General features: G+C 33.7%; 1 protein-coding gene and 1 long non-coding RNA gene across 2 annotated transcripts in view; both read right to left on the bottom strand.

Moving 5' to 3' along the window:
* LOC134244267 (RNA cytosine-C(5)-methyltransferase NSUN2-like) overlaps positions 1 to 16,835 on the bottom strand; it is a 26,745-nt gene extending 9,910 nt beyond the window's left edge. Inside the window, exons 1-15 of the mRNA XM_062726526.1 lie at positions 16,671 to 16,835; positions 16,408 to 16,461; positions 15,932 to 16,026; positions 14,615 to 14,716; positions 14,388 to 14,493; positions 14,138 to 14,209; positions 13,866 to 13,950; positions 13,622 to 13,755; positions 13,361 to 13,491; positions 13,082 to 13,212; positions 12,666 to 12,739; positions 11,489 to 11,613; positions 8,996 to 9,102; positions 8,739 to 8,889; positions 8,283 to 8,381 (exon numbers count right to left, since the gene is read on the bottom strand). Coding sequence (XP_062582510.1) covers positions 8,283 to 8,381; positions 8,739 to 8,889; positions 8,996 to 9,102; positions 11,489 to 11,613; positions 12,666 to 12,739; positions 13,082 to 13,212; positions 13,361 to 13,491; positions 13,622 to 13,755; positions 13,866 to 13,950; positions 14,138 to 14,209; positions 14,388 to 14,493; positions 14,615 to 14,716; positions 15,932 to 16,026; positions 16,408 to 16,461; positions 16,671 to 16,721 — 1,517 coding nt within the window. The 5' untranslated portion in view covers positions 16,722 to 16,835. The remainder of the gene's footprint in view (positions 1 to 8,282; positions 8,382 to 8,738; positions 8,890 to 8,995; positions 9,103 to 11,488; positions 11,614 to 12,665; positions 12,740 to 13,081; positions 13,213 to 13,360; positions 13,492 to 13,621; positions 13,756 to 13,865; positions 13,951 to 14,137; positions 14,210 to 14,387; positions 14,494 to 14,614; positions 14,717 to 15,931; positions 16,027 to 16,407; positions 16,462 to 16,670) is intronic.
* On the bottom strand, positions 1,113 to 7,872 carry LOC134244268 (uncharacterized). The gene is made up of 3 exons (XR_009987190.1): positions 7,810 to 7,872; positions 3,817 to 3,892; positions 1,113 to 1,630 (listed from the first exon to the last, which is right to left on the bottom strand). It is a non-coding gene; the product is annotated as an uncharacterized LOC134244268 (long non-coding RNA).
* Positions 16,836 to 17,001: the final 166 nt, after the last annotated feature.

Below are 17,001 nucleotides of genomic sequence, written 5' to 3'. Positions count from 1 at the left end.
AACTCCTCTTGGATATCTACATCCCACCCAACAGGTAATGGACACTTGTCCAATTCTTCTTGGGTTTCTTGAATTGTTTCATCAGAATACCACCCAATAGGTAATGGACATCCGTCCAACACCTCTTGGATATCTACATCCCACCCAACAGGCAATGGACACTTGTCTAATTCTTGGGTTTCTTGAATTGCTTCATCAGAATACAACCCAACAGGTAATGGATACCTGTCCAACTCCTCTTGGATATCTACATCCCACCCAACAGGTAATGGACACTTGTCTAATTCTTCTTGGGTTTTTTGAATTGCTTCATCAGAATACCACCCAACAGGTATTGGACACTTGTCCAATTCTTCTTGGGTTTCTTGAGAATCTCCTCATCAGAATACTACCCAACATGTAATGGACACCTGTCCAATTTCTCTTGGATATCTTCATCCCTTCAATAGTATATAAACTAAAAGGTATTGGACATTCTTCTTGGGTTACTCAATTTTTTTTTAATAAGAAAGAAAACCCAATAGGTATTGGACATTTGTTCAACTCCTCTTGGATATTTAATCCCAACATTAGAATAAAACCCAACAGGTTATGTTTACTTGTCCAATTCTTCTTGGGTTACTTATACCCTTCATTAAAATTGTCAAATTTGTCTTGGATATTTATACTCTTGCATTAGATTGCAAACCCAAAAAAAGTATGACATTTACCTTCCCTAGTTGAATTCAAATTTATCTGCATAAGCATACTTTATTTAACATATTTAATACTTTAATTCTAACATTCCACACCTCATTCAGTGTACACTTTACAAATGATAGGAAATATATAAGCATTTTGTGCCTAAACTATTTGGCTTTTAAAGGATTTTATAACCATGTTTGCAAGATTTAAATTTAAATATTGGAACTTGGAGCAAGTCATTACAGGTAGAGCAAGATGCTGAAAACCATACTGATGTAAAGATCAAACCCTAGATAAAATATTTGCCTTCAGTTGCTCAGATTGTGTTGTATTACCGGTATATGGAAAATTATTTCTATAATCCTGTTTATAACAGATACATGTACAATGCATATTTTTCCTGTAATAATAAAAATACTTCTGAGATGTAAAAGAATGGATTTAATAGTCACCGATGTTAAAAGATATTACATGTATCTCATTAATCTGGTTTGGAAATCACAAACTTAGTTTTGAAGCCAATAAAACAGTGTTGCACCAGGAAACTCAGTTACAAGCACAATGAATGAATTTGTTGTATCAAAACTTTAAAATAATTGATGCACTATGTCCAAATCTTTTCGACAAATCGGGATAAAGATATTAAATCAAATAATCACTGTTATAAGTCTTAGAGCAAGAGAAAAGTCATTACAAGCCAAAATTTTACATATAAGGCTTGGGTCCTATATTACAATAAATGTCAAAATGGTTTTATTTTTGTTTCTGTTCTATACTTTCTTCTTCAGGGTCTTTCATGGCCTATACTGTATGATACCTCCATTGACCCTGCTCTTTTATATTGCCATATGTTTATCCAGTAGCAGTGGTTATGCTCAGGCAATCTTTAAATTATTCCTCATTTCATGCATCTCCTTCGGTTCTGCTTCTGTCCTTTTTATTCATTCTGCAATTAGATAAAGGCATTCTTTGCCGTATAAAACATGTTTTTCTTGACGACAGCAAGATCACCCTTTGTGTTGATCAAACCCAACCAAGAAGTAGAAGTATATTTCTTATTCAGAAATATGTATTGATAAGTAAAATAGAAAAAAAACAAAATTTTAGCAACTCTTTTTTGTTTCTTCTTTGTCTGACTGCATCTTCATCCTACCCCCCATCTGCCATAATTTTATCAAAATGGAATCATCATTCAACACACAAAACGATGTTGCATTAATTAAACAGTTTTTAGTTTCTGATTGTTAAGATAGGAGATTTTAAAAAGATTTTACACCTATTCCTTGCAAATTTTAGACTTTTAATGTAACACTATCAGTACATTAGGGGTCCATAATCTTCAAAAACATTTCTACACTTAATGATAAAGCTTTCACAGTAGTCTTATTTTTAGCCCAATGGTTCTGCTAAAGAAGATTTAAAATTGACCCAAACCTTACTATCTGCTTTGAAATTATATTGACAGGGACAGAGACACACTTGACACTCCATCCCCCCTTCCTGGGGTATGCTTTGCACAAAATTTAATTAAAATTGACTAAGCTGGATAGAAGTTGAAAATATGAAAAATTACAGTCAAACAGAATATGAATAACTTTCACCACATCAGACATGAAATAGTGATCCTCAAATAAAATACACCTACAAGACGAAGCTGTTTTATTCCTTTGAAGTGATATTAAGTATTGTTTCTTTTCCTGTATGCCACCTCTATTAGAACAAAATGTTATACACGTATTAACATAACCTGTGACCGAATAGTATTTACTTTACAATTAATTAAGTTCTCTGGAACCAACCCTCAGATGCCCTTTAAACAAATGATTCAAAACTGGCAAAGGTAAAGGGCATCTGAAGAATATAAAATAAAATGATAGTACAAACAAGCAAGCAGTGTGCATGAAAATGTAAGCAAACACTAGAAAAAATACTAAGGTACTTTCTCAAGCTCAACATGAATACTAAAGAGGTTTTTATGCCCCCGTAAACGAAGTTTCGGGGGCATATAGTTTTTGTCGTTTACGTCTGTCTCTCTGTCTGTCTCTCTGTTTGTCCGCAAAAACTTTAACCTTGCCCATAACTTTTGATTTAGTGGAGCTATGACTTTCATATTTCATATGTGTATTCCTTGTGACAAGACCTTTCTTTGGGTACCACCAAATTTGACCTCTTGACCTTGACCTTGGAGTTTGACCCACTTTTACATGAAAATTTTAAAATTTTACTTTGGCCATATCTTTTGAACAGTAGACACCAGGACATTTATACTTCATATATGTAACGTTTGTTGAAAGACCTTTCACTAGATACCAACAACCTTGACCTTTTGACCTTTACCTTGTAGATTTCCGTACTTGTAAAAAAAACTTTAACCTTGGCCATAACCTTTGAACGGTAAGGGATAGGGCTTTCATACTTCATATATGTAATCCTTGTGAGAAGACCCTTCATTGGATACCAAGAACTTTGACCCTTTGACCTTGACCTTTGAGATTGACCTACTTGAAGAAAGCAAAACTTGACCATAACTTTTAAAGAGTTAGGGCTAGTGCTTTCATACTTTACATATTTGATCCTTATGACAAGACCTTTCATTTGATAACAATAACTTTGACCCTTTGACCTTGACCTTGGAGTTTGACCTACTTTTTAAGAAATTGAACGTGGACCATAACTTCTGAACGGTTAGGGCTAGGACTTTCATGTTCTGCATAAGTATTTTATGTGGTGGCAAGACCTTTCATTTGATACTTATTACATTGACCTTTTGACCTTGACTTTGGAGATTTTTGTACTTATTAAAAACTTTAACATTAACTTACTTTCGAATTTCACAATTGTTTTCCAGTGAGAATATCCTACTTTTGGTACCAATTAATTAAACTTGCATTTAAGAAAAGCTTAATCTTTGCTATGTTGCCATACGGGGGCATCAGTGTTTTACAAACACATCTTGTATTTATCTGTATTGCACATACCAAAAGCTTTCCTGCAGTTGAAGGTTGGTTGCCTAGTAGTTATGTAGTATGTACAAGTTTACCCCTCTATCTCTTCTAATTTAAGAAGCGAAAATGTCTCTAAAAATCTTATGGTTGGCATGAAGTATTCCTGATCATTTTGCTGTTTACTTACAATTGTCCTTTTTCGGAGGGTCATCTTCTTCTGAGTGTGTTCTCTGCAATGTTCACAATTGAAGTTCCTGTTTGACCTGTTACATATTGAAAATCCTCAATTAACATGATTATGGTTTTAATTTCCATTGCAGTTATTGATAACTTTTATTAAAAAAAATCTAAACCAATTTATTATCATAATACTTAAGAAAATATTTATGAAATATCAATGGAAAAAAAGGAATCATTATCTCCAGTTATCTTAAAATCACAAGTAAGCATTAATCATATAAATTCACATATGTAAACCCATTAGCTTTTTGTGCTATTAAATCATAGTTATCTTTGTGCAGTAAAGGAAATCAAGTACTAATCCACAGCTTGGTGGCAATAAAGTTACTATCCTCGGGTAAAAAGTGACAAGCCCAAATATAGAGGCAAAAATTAAAAAGTAACATTGAAAAAAAAGTTCGTCGTGAAAAAAAGTCAGGGTATTAACTACAGATGATTCTTTTTAAAATTAAAGTTTAATTCAATTTTCGCTAGTAAAATTTAATCATATATAAATTAATGATTTTAAAAAAATGAAAAAAAGATTTTAAATATTCCTTTTCTGGTCATTCACTAGTTCGTCTAATTAAAACGAAGCAAAAATCATTTTGTTTTCATCTTGAATCATTTAAAGCCATATATGGCGTATGTACAATGAAAAGTATTAGACTACAAGTTTGACTTTCCAGAAAGCCTGAAATGTCATCTCTTTGGCTTTGTTAATTTCTCAGAATAAACGGTGGAATGTAATTTTTTTCTCAGTTATAACAGATTTTTCTATATCATTCCTCTAGGGAAGGGGAGTGGCATTTTATCTGAACAATATTATATAAAGAAAAAAGAGTAAAAATCCTATGTTGTGGATAGGAAGGAAATATTTTAACAAATTTAATTTGGGAAACTGTATATTTATTGCGCACAAAATAATGCGCTGCTTCTCCGTTTATTTCTCCATGTTCTTCAAAATTTCAACTCAAAAAATATTACTAACTGTGTGATCCTAACATATTTAAAAAAAAAAAAAAACAAAACATTCCTTATTATTATTGTTAATAGCCCTCCTGGCCCTGAAAGTGAGATGATCGAAAAAAAAAATTGTTGCAAGATAAAAAATAATTCGGTCTAACGCGCTTCGTGCAGATGTCGACTTTGAGAGTTTAAGTTCACCGTCTTTGCATTTGAAAGAATTTAGCCAGAACCAAGCTAAAATTTTTGTGCGCAATAAATATACAGTTTCTTCAATGGGTGGCACTGTAGCTCTCCGGTCTGTCAATATATTTTTTCGGAGAGCTACAGTACGTTCTGCAGCTAAGAAAATGATTGCAAGTTCTTTAATTATAAACATGAAATTAAACTCCTTTAATAAAAAGAATAGATTAGACATGCAAAAAATATAATACTTCTTTGTGTTCTTTAATTTTCCAATGTCCGTAGTTTCTTATGGACCTTAATGTATCCGTTTATATACTGTGTAACATGTGCTTTTAATTTCTGAGGGTTCAGGCTTTACTCTTATACATTTGATTGCTTAATCAAACTTAAATGTATTATTTTTTAAGAAATTACAACAAGTATATGGAATGACTAATAAAAAAAAATTAAAGTTGTTTTCGCTATCAATCCATATCAGTAAATGCGATTACTTATGTCATTGTTTGTCATTTTAAATTTGATGTTGTTTTTCTGTGAATTCTTGGATCCATGCGTCGGCCGCAGAGGATCTTTACACACGCCCTGACCTAGTTAAAAAATTCCATCGAGTACACACCATCATTTACGTTTATAGCCGAGAAGACTTAACCATGTTAACATGAGAACATACAGTGCATGCAACATGTATATTTGAAGAACCCTCACCACACAGGCTCTTTTGTGTGTCTGACTCTTTATGATGCACAGATGTTTTTATTTCCTCAATAATAAGCATAGGCGTCGGAAAGGGGGGGGGGGGCTTAGCCCCCCCCCCCCACACACACTTTTTCCCAAATATATAGTAAGTATAGACATTGAACATATCTTCGTAGGTTTAGCCCCCCACTTTCCAGAGATACGTCTTAGTATAGGTTAAAAATGGGGGAAGTGGTGTTGTTTGGAAAAAAAAAAATGGTACTGAAGTTCCTAACCCCCCCCCCCCCCCCCCCACGAAATAGGATTTCCGTGTTTGGGAAATGGACATTTTTCCTCTTCCTTGTCAGGTTTTTTTGAAGGTACAAAAAAATTTTTTTATTACACTTAGCCCCCCCCCCCTTTCAATTTGCTTCAGACGCCAATGACAAGGCAGATCATCTAGTCTCGTTCAACCAGACGCTCGGCTGTCTCCGTAAACTCCGACCAGCAGAGACCTCTGGGTGGTTGGAGATTTACGGAGACAGCCGAGGGTCTGGTTGAACGAGACTACAGATCATCTCGATCTATATTTAGAAAATCGCATCATCATCAAACTGACCATGCAGTCGGTAATCCTCGGGCGGCCTATCACTTTTTGTATGGAGCGTAGTGGAGTCAGCCGAGGATTGCCGATGGATAAATGGCAGCTTACACTGTGACTTCACATCCGGAAATCAAACTTAATGTGTCATCTCTCGTGAGAGATGACAAAAATTATAAGAACTTATTATTTGTATCATTACTTTATATAAAGATAGAACTTTTCCTAAATTACAAAATATAAAGATATCAAAATTTAATTTGGATTCTTGGAATTTTCTCCGACGTGGAAGAAAATACAAAAGATTTAAATAACACATTTCGGAGAAGATAAAATTGTATTATTAGATGAAATGAGGTGTTCTCCATGCTGCGAATTGTATGAAAAGCTTTAATTTAAATGTATTAACTATATTTCTTTACTTAATTTTGTATGTTTCAAAAGTGTATTTTTTTAATCAGTTACGCCATATAATTATGGTTTTAAATGGTAAAAACACTACATCATTGCATGACACTTATCATTGAGCTGATTAAGTGAATGTATATAATTTAATAATGAGATATCTGTGAGGCATATATGTACATGCAAATATTGCTATATTAAACAAAGGAAAGGGGGGAATTCAAATTAGGGAAAAAAGCCTAAATCAGTCTGGTAGTACTGCAAAATGGATGCAGTTGTGGAGATTTATGGATAAAGGAGCATGCTGTCTGGAATATTTCCATATAGGGAATTTAAGAGCAAATAAGAGTGAAAATACCAGTGGTGCTTCTCATTGTATTACATGTGTATTTTAAAATTCCTAATAGCCCAAGGGGATTCCTCAGTGCAGAAAACCACTAGCCCCATCCTCAAAAATGGAAGCCCCGGGTGTCGTGCGATGCTAATTACACACCCATCATGTGATATAGTTATAGTAGCCCTATATTAATTTCAGTATTGTTTTAAATTAATTAAAACAAATGCCAAAAACATTAATTAAAAAAAAATCAAAATAAATCAGACACTCAAAATCAAAATCAAAGACAGAAAGAAGCACTGTTTTGACTGAACGTTTTTCAGTAATACAATGCATCTCTTACATATCAGATGAGATAATCTTACATACAATTATTTAGTTGTTGTCAATTATCCCATTTATCATCATCTCAGCTCACTTTGCGCTTTTAATACTGTCTACATGAACCGATATTTTACAGCTGATTTATGAACACACGATTGTTAAAATTTTCATGTCCCTTTCCAATATATTGTCAGAACATACTTAGTTGGTTATGATATAAACTTAAATAATTAACACTTTCGATTTATTAAAGATTATCTAACAATATACGATCATTTACTAAATACTTCTCGAGAGAGTTAAAAAGACAGAGAAAATTCAAAATACATACGTAAGTGCAACTTAGGATTAATTGTTCCGATATATCTATTTTAATTTTGTGCACAATTGTTTTCAAAATTACATTAAAATCAATTTTCCTTAAACAAGAACCCAGCAATAGATAAATATTAATCGAATTAACTTACCTTTCCTCTTGTCAATCAGACAATCTTGTTGACATTAAGTGTTTCTTAATCGCCATATTTTTTTCCATGAAAACAAACGTTGTTATGATCAGGATGAACGGAAGTTGATTTTCGGAACTCTCGAGAATTTAGAGTTCCGAATGTAAAACTGAAACACAAAACACGGTGCGTCCGTGAAAGCAACTTTTTTGGACACTTTTTTGGACAAATCGTCGTGTCCAAGTTTTGTTGGGTACTAACCTGCAAATACCCAATTAGGGTGTTTTAAGCATATTCAGCGACACTTCTTATTGGGTATACCCAATAAGCAAAAAGTACCCAATAAGTACAATCTTGGCATGAAAAATACCCAATAAATGCACTCTCGTAAACACGGACAGACAGACGGACGCCGGACAAAATGTGATCAGAAAAGCTCACTTGAGCCTTCGGCTCAGGTGAGCTAAAAAAGCAAACCCAAATGCTGTACTCACTTGATGGGGCCCCACATGGGGTCATTGTCCTCCAGGAAGATGTAAGGATCCTCTTTGTATCCGTGCAGTCTCCGAGACACCTGTTTAGACGGTTTGGGGCTGTAAAACAGGAGAATTACAGTGACAGAATTAACAGATCTCATATTTTATTCTGAGGAAAAACTGGGGTCATCAATTTCTGGTATAATTATGCAATGCATGTAGTTAGCTGAACACACACAATTCTTTTTCTTTAATAAGCTAAATGCCAAATGGTACAAGCAGACAAACATGCTAACAATTGTAGACACAGAACATTTTACTTTGTGGGACGATTTATAAATGCAATTTAGTAATGCAATTTAGCAGATTGTCTATGAGTTGGATAGTAGTAAATAATTTGCTGTTGACTAAATTAGACAAACAAGAGTAGTCTGTAACTAGATCTCTCATTGCTGATAAGCAAACATGGCTTACTTTAGATCTTCCTCCTCCTCTGCCAACCTCTTCTTCGTTCCCCCGTCTTCCGTCTCCATCCCTGGAGGATTACTGTCCTCAGTCGTCGCCTCCTTTGTCTCCCCGCCATTTGTCGTACTCGTCTCTACTGTCTGGTTTGGTTCTTTCTGTTCTGAAAGAATTTTAAAAAACATATTTCTGAGTGATGTAAATGAATTGTTTTGAACTTTTCTCTTACCCAAATTTACAAATTAATGGATAATGACTTTTCCTATAACCTGTGTTTGCTGGTGTTTTTTTCTGTTGCCATGGTACTGTAGAATTTTTCTTTAAGACTGCAATGAAGAACCCTCCAGTGTCCTGCTGATGGGGTAAAACTCTCATACTGAAACAGATAGAATGGTAGCTTCTTCATATTGAACAGAAAATGATGTTCTGCTTAAGTTCTTCTTGTATTTGGATTCTCTGTTTCTTTTTAAAATGTTCTTGATAAAAATGACATTCTGTCTGTGCTGACAAAACATGACAAGTTTATCAAGTCTTTTTTCTTTAGCACTGGTAACTAATCCTAAAGCCATGTAAAGATTTAGGATCTACTTTGAGTGCAACTTTACTGTAAACTAATATGTTGACGGTGTGACCGTTAGGGTGAGCGCAGATACTTATTCAGTTTTCATTTAGATCGGGCTCGTCAAACAGCATGTGACATTCGATGTGTCTAGACTCTGATGACATAGGACGTATGCATGTTCTTCACCAAACTGCAGCCTGAACAGGGGTGATTTTAATGAAGAATCATTTCATTTACTATTTTCCTGCAATAAAGTCATTAAATCAAGGCAAGTTTATTATTCATTTAACTTTTGTTGTCATTCTTGCGAGAACATTGGTTTAGATTTTGTGTACGAAGCGATGCATTGTGAGTCCAAATTACTGCGGAAAAAAATTCTATTCAATGAATGTGCAGAAGTCCGAATTTTTTCTATCAAATTCATTTACATCCAAGACCCAATATTAAGAATATTGAATCACTGCATTACTAATGTTCAAGCTGTTCTGTTTAGAGCAGTTTTTATGTATTGTTGAATTGTTCATGTGTGATACAAGTTTCTGATTTTCCCAAAACTTACAAAAGTTTAGAGTCAGATTTAAGCTCACCATTTCATGTTGCACTTTGTACAAATCCTTACACCCAAGAAATGTTGTTAGGATCTACTTGAGGTGCATGTCAACAATAAGAAAATATAATCATAGCAATGAAACAGCATCTGATGCAAACAATGAGTCATATTTTCATAATTTTTATGCTACTGTAGATCACTTTATTTTCACGACACCTTATTTTCCCGAGATAGCTTTGAGATATTTATAAGCCACACAAAATTTTGGAGAGCTATTGGTTTTGTTGTATGTAATTCTAGCTGAAACAAATATACACAAGAATGTATTGTAATTTTTGAAGACTTGACTAATTACCGGTACGCAAAAATTAAGTTCTGGTAAATAAAAAGTGATTTACGGTACGTTATCTTTTTATCTACATGTACATATGCAAGATCAGTCCTAAAAACCTAAATACTTCTACTCACACTTCTAATCTATCTTAATTAATTATTTTTAAAAATCATAAATTTGTTACATTCCACTGATACACTGGAATTCCTTCAACTCTTTTCAATATTCTGCTGCTTTTTCTCATGGTGGGTAATAAATACAAATAGCTTATTTACAGGTTGTTTATCACATTCACATCGTAATAAATCTGGTTTTTTAGCCAATGGTGTCACATGTCTTCAAATTTACTATAATATTCCTTACTAACAAATGCAGAATATAACTGTTCTTTCTGTGAGTGTCTAGAAAATAGTTCAGAGTATTCCCTTTTCTAATGAAATTCACTGTTGGTATCTTAAGTGATTACATGTCTGTGAAAGTTGTACCTAGAATTCATTTGAGTTCCAGGTAAAATTAACCTCACTGTTTAATATAGCACCCTGTACAAATTCTAAAACCAAGAAATTGCTTTAGAATCTACTTGTAGTGCCTCCATAAAAGAAATGGCTTTCTAAAATGAAAACATCATCTTTAAATTCTTCATATTTAATATTCTTTAGGTCAATAAATCAGTAGATTATTGTTCACTTATAAGAATTTTGACCACACAGTGATATACATTTCCTTTTTTTTTTATTTATACAAAATCTTAATCACAACTAAAAGTGAATGGGATTAGGCAGCAGGTAAAGCCTATTTTAGCCCTCTCCCTTAAGATACATTTCCTTTAATTTTACAAAAGATACAAAGCCATCAGATAATGTAAAGGGACATAACTTTAATGATTAAACATTACAATCTGTGATTACATATTTAAGAAAAAATCTTCCCTACCACAGGACTACAGAAAATGGGGGGGGGGCTACCATCAATAGAATTTTTTATTGAATTTATTTCTTGAATACAGGGACCTTCAACAATTCATCTGTTCTGAAATTTTGATAGTGATTGTAATGTTATACAACAGTGTTGGCAGTGACTTTCCAAATCAAACAAGCAGGGTAAGAAGATATATATAAAATGAGTACCATGGATACATGTTAAAAAAAAAAAAAAAAAAAAAGCCAGTGGAAAAACATAAAAAAAATCAATTCATCCCCAAAGGATAGAAAAGATTTTTTTAGCGTTCTGGGTCTGGTAGATATATTTCTAGAATTACATACTTAATAAGACATTTGAAAATGAGACACAATTAACATTAAGGAACAAATCATTACCATCTGTGTAGGTTTAATTTTTCACTCTCCTCCTTTGTAGGGGGGAACATGGAGGGTTGGAAGTGAGTGTAATTAGATAGAGACTCATAGTCACTAAAGAATTGACTGCCATCCTTAGTCATCATCTGTAAACAGAGAGTAAATGTGTAGTTAGACACTGACTCAAAATCACTGAAAAACTGACTGCCATCCTAAGTCATCATCTGTAAACCAAGAGTATGCTGAATTCAAAGAGCAAGAGCCACTTTGGGCTTTATTTGGCCTTGAGAATTTCTGAAAAATCAAAACCGCTAAGTTTAGGTTGCAGATGCAGTATTTATTACTTGGAGTGTTGGTGACCACGTATCTATTAATCATGACGTAATTTTCCATCTAGTCAAAGCATTATGACGTCATAAAATGCGTCATTTTCCTCAAATCTTGTAAATTCCTTTGAAAATGACCTAAAGTTGAAGCATTTTCTCAATATTTCATATAGAGCACAACCTCTGATCCAAAATATGCAAATACATAACGAAAGCTCTGTTTCCAAAGATCAAAAAACAAGTTTTATTTTTTGGATCATGGGCTGTGCTCATATTTTAATTCTTTGGTGAAGGTAGTCAAATACGCATGTTTTCTGCAAATTTCAAGAACATTGCAATTTCTCAAACCTGTTTTCCAATATCTGGATTCTCAAAAAGAAATTTTGTAGTAGGAAATGGAAGCACCAAGTGTCTACTTTATTTTGATATATGAAATGAGAAAAAGGGCAATAGTTAATTAATTGATATAAGTACAGGGCCATTTTATGCATAAAATGGCTCTTGCTCTTTTTTGTTTCTTGTAATGTCATTTTTATAGTTAGCTTACTTCTGACACAAAGGGTTTTTGACCTTATTTTCAGAGGTATTTGCAATCTGACCTTATTTTCAGAGGTATTAATTGCAAAAAAATAGAGGTGATGTTAAAATATTTACATATATGTACATGTACATAAGAGATATCAAACTCATTGATTTCTGTTCAACATTTAATATTTCATCAAACCATTTTCGGAATTTTAAAAATGTATCAGCAGACAGACATATGGACAAACTTTTCAAATGTATCAGTAGATGAACAGACAGACATATGCACACAATCTTCTGTCCAGTATGAGATCTCTGATTCAGTCCTTCATGGTGACAGTACCTACCTTCCATTGTGAAATTCCTGGTGTATATTTGAGATTCTTAATTTCCTCACTTACATCCACCAGTTCAACTGAACCTGATTAAAACAACAAGGAAAGGTTAGATTCAGAAGCTAACATTAACTTTTATACTGCACTTCATAGCTTTAAGCAGTTACAATTCTTAAGAATTTTAATAACTATTTATAAAATGTAGAAATCACCTTCACACCATTACTGCTGTATGAAGGGAAATTTTTTTCCCCCATTCACCCTACTCACAGGTGGGCAATTTTGAAGAACACAGTAAAATATTTAAAAACAGAACTGTGACCAGATGAATTTAAAATGGGGCAAATATTGTTTACAAGTGAAATATGGCAAAAATAACAAGGGGCAAAAATATCCATGTATACATCAGTATCTAATGTATAACTCACCTTCACACTTTTGTAACATGCCAGCAATCACGGCTTCGTCTTCCACTGGGTTGAGGGAACACGTGGAGTACACCAGACGACCTCCGACCTCCAGCAGGTCAAGGCCTCGCTTCAAGATCTTGGCCTGAATTCTGGAAGTTCATTTTATATACTATCACTCTAACTTGTAAAGTGTTTATTTCATTAAAAGCATCATGAAATGTCTTGACATTTGTCACTGAAGCTTGTCTTTACTAGTCCACAAAACACTGTTTATTCAGTATTTCTGTTCTGATTTACCCATGTAAGTTGATTCCTTGATTTGGTGTCCATTTTGTCCAGATGTCCTGATTTTTTCTCAGAGTTCCGTCTCCACTACAAGGGACGTCACACAAAATACGATCATACTTCACAAACTCACGAGGGCCATCCTGTCAACAATTCACACAGATTAACCAAAAAATTTAGTGAACCAAAATTAAGAGTTTAATTAAGAACCATTTACATGTATGTTACATCATTCAAAGATTCTGAAAAGCAAATAAATGACCAATGACTTACCCCATATCTGAGATTAGGCAGATAAGAGGCATCATGGTTAATGATGGCACAGCATGGACTGTTTAATCTTTTGACCTGATGAGTCATCAAGTAGCAACGTTTATTGTCCACATCATTGGCAACCACGTAACCCTCTGAAAATAAAAGATATATGCCTTTCCATGGTTTTTTCAATAACAAAAAACAAAGCCAACTATGAAAAATTCTTAATCCTTTGTACATTCTCAGTTAAATGTTTGTGTACCTGGCAATTCATTGTCTGGTGTGTTGTGGAGATACTCAATCAGCTGAGCTGTTTTAGAACCAGGAGCAGCGCACATGTCTAGAACCTAGAAACATTAAACTAATTAAATGTATTTAAAAATATGTTTAAAACAGGTCTTAATTTACATTTGAATATAACTTTGAATAACTCTTCATCTTTCTATTGACTCATAAGATTAATGTTACCATATGTTGATTTTTATAGATTTGAATTTAGTGTGATTTTTTAAAATACACCTAAGACCCCTCTACCTTGTGATGTGGCTTGACGTCCATCAACATTGGGGGTATCATTGACACTGCTTCTTGTCGGCTTATACTGCCCTAAATCAGAAACAATTTTACATCAGAAAAGTCAGAAAATAAACTATACATTCATTGTTGGCTAATACTGCTCTAAATCATGAAAACTTCACATACTTCACATAAGAAAAGTCAGACAATGAATCACACAATCAATAGCTTATAAGAGACCGAACAATGTCAGTAGAGGAAGACTTACACTTTCAGTTTCCTGAAGAAGAAATGTCTTCAATTTTTCAAACCTTGCATCTTTCCGGACCTCCTGTCTGGAAGAATTCAACTGCCATCCTAGCTCATCTGGATACCTGATTTAAGATTTTGATGGAATTTTAATTTTAGAGTCTTAAAAAACGATTCAATCGTTTTTGAAAATAAAGCTCTATAGTTAGAGTATGTATAATACTCTTTCTTAGTCAACTTCCTTACCATGGCAAACACACAACTTTCGGCTTGTCACTCAATGACTTCTCTTCTAAAAGCTTTCCGATGTATTCTGTTTTTACCAACTTTTTCAACTCTTCTGTTTCCCTGGAATAAATATAACCCATACTGACTAAAAGAACAAGAGGCCCAGGGGCCACATCGCTCACCTGAGCAATTTGCTAGGAAAAAGCACATATCAGATCAGAACTGAGTTGGGGGGGGGGGGGGCTTGAATTTTAACCACCCAGGGGGTCATGGTATGAATAAACTAGAATCTACATTACCTGAGGATGATTCCATATAAATATCACTAAGCATGGATTTGAAGTACTTGAAAAAAGGATTTTAAAAGGTTTCCCTATACATATTCCTATGTAAAACTTTGATCGGCCATTTTGGCCCCACCCTACCCCCGGGGTTCATGATTTGAACAAACTTAAATCTACATTACCTGAGGATAATTTCAAATGAGTTTCATCTTTCCTGTCTCAATGGTTCTTGAGAAGAAGATTTTTATAGATTTTTCCTATATATTCCTATGTAAAACTTTGATTTAGGCCATTTTGGCCCCACCCTAGCCCCGGGGGTCATGATTTGAACAAATTTGAATCTACACTACCTGAGGATGATTCCACATGAGTTTCATCTTTCCTGGCCCACTGGTTCTTGAGGAGAAGATTTTTTAAAAATGCCATTAATTTTTCTCTAATTCATAATTATCTCCCCTTGGAAAAGGGTGTGGCCCTTCATTTGAACAAATTTGAATCCCCTTCAGCCAAGGATACTTTGTAGCAAGTTTGGTTGAAATTGGCCCAGTGGTTCTTGAGAAGAAGATGAAAATGTGAAAAGTTTACAACGTCGACAACGACGACAACGACAACAGACAACGGACAAATTTTGATCAGAAAAGCTCACTTGAGCCTTTGGCTCAGGTGAGCTAATGAGTCACAATAAGGCCTGTCTGTGGATCCTGCATGTTACTCATCAAATGTTGAACATTTAATAATTTTTACAATGAAAGGTGTTAAATATTGTCTTTTGTTTTTTGATATGTGACATAATTCTAAGATGCTCTGTATCTCTATGTATCTGTATGTGTACGGCACAGGATCCTTTTAGGCTTTAATGCTTTATTTACAAATACTTTAATATCTATATACCATGGTAATAAAAATAATACTCTTTCCTGACGTCTAATCTGTAAAAAAAAAAAATGGACAGGGCAAAAAAGGGACAATGCTACTAAAGTTGAGTGTTTCTTTCAGTGTTTTTGAAAAGACAACAAATCTGTCATCTAAAGAATTCAAATATGACACTCACCCACCAAAGCTTGTGATTCTAAAGGTGATTGGCAGAGGCTCCCGAAGGGAATTCATAAAGGCATCCCATTCCTCTTCAGGGACAATTCCAAGTTCCTATTAATAGAAATAGTACATCAGTATTCTTGAACACAGTTTATTTAAAGTTTTTTTTTCACACAAAATTTTATATATCAATATTATTATACATTTTTTAGAATTCAGCAAAGAAATATATATGTTTTTATATACTCTTTTAATATGTATTATCGACAAAATTGACAACAGTGAAGGACAGACAGACAACAGACATCCTTCCATCAGAATATCTCACTTAGCCTCCAGTTTGGTTATAGAAAGTGATGTCATTGTCCACATATCTCACATGGTTTGAAGAAGTAGATGATCAGATGCAAGTTAAATATAATTAGCACAAAGCAATGAATAAACAATTGTGCTTGCCTACATTTTCTCACTGCTAGCAAATTAAAATCTTACTTTATAATACTTCTCAAACAGCTTGTTTTCTTTCACAGCTGATTGATATCCTTTCTGAAAAAGATAATAAACAGAAACACTTAAATAATAAAAAAAAAAAAGATATTATATTCAAATTATCACCTAATTTTTTTAATTGAATTTTTTATCATTAGATCTATTTTAAACTGTTGTGGTAAGATCTGCAGTTCCATGGTTGACATAATTCAGTGGGATGACTGGGATCATTCTACAATAAAGTGTGATGTGAAAGATTAATTTACCCCATCTCTTTCCCGTTTGTTTTTATTTGGCCTTGGTCGCCTTCTACCCATAATGTCTAATGACGGGATACTAATGAGTAAAAAACAGTTCGTCACATCAGGCGTACTGCATGGTAATCATGAATGATAAAAGCAAGCTGCAAACAGTGAAACACATGTGGGATTTTAAACCGGAAGCAAAAACATAAATTCAAAAACCAAAAACGGTTTTCTTTTTATAAAAAAAATCTCAAGAATACTTCGGTTACATATAAAATATTATTATGTATTTATTTATTTATTTCGATTATTGCTCTAAATAAGGGGAAATAAATGGCATTAGGAGAATATA

Source organism: Saccostrea cucullata, unplaced genomic scaffold (genome assembly GCF_032062105.1).
Source record: "Saccostrea cucullata isolate Sc308-1 unplaced genomic scaffold, CSIRO_AGI_Scuc_v1 ctg277, whole genome shotgun sequence".
In the NCBI taxonomy this organism is placed as follows: domain Eukaryota; kingdom Metazoa; phylum Mollusca; class Bivalvia; order Ostreida; family Ostreidae; genus Saccostrea; species Saccostrea cuccullata.
The sequence above is the reverse complement of the archived record's forward strand: the minus strand, read 5'-3'. Positions and strand labels throughout refer to the sequence as shown.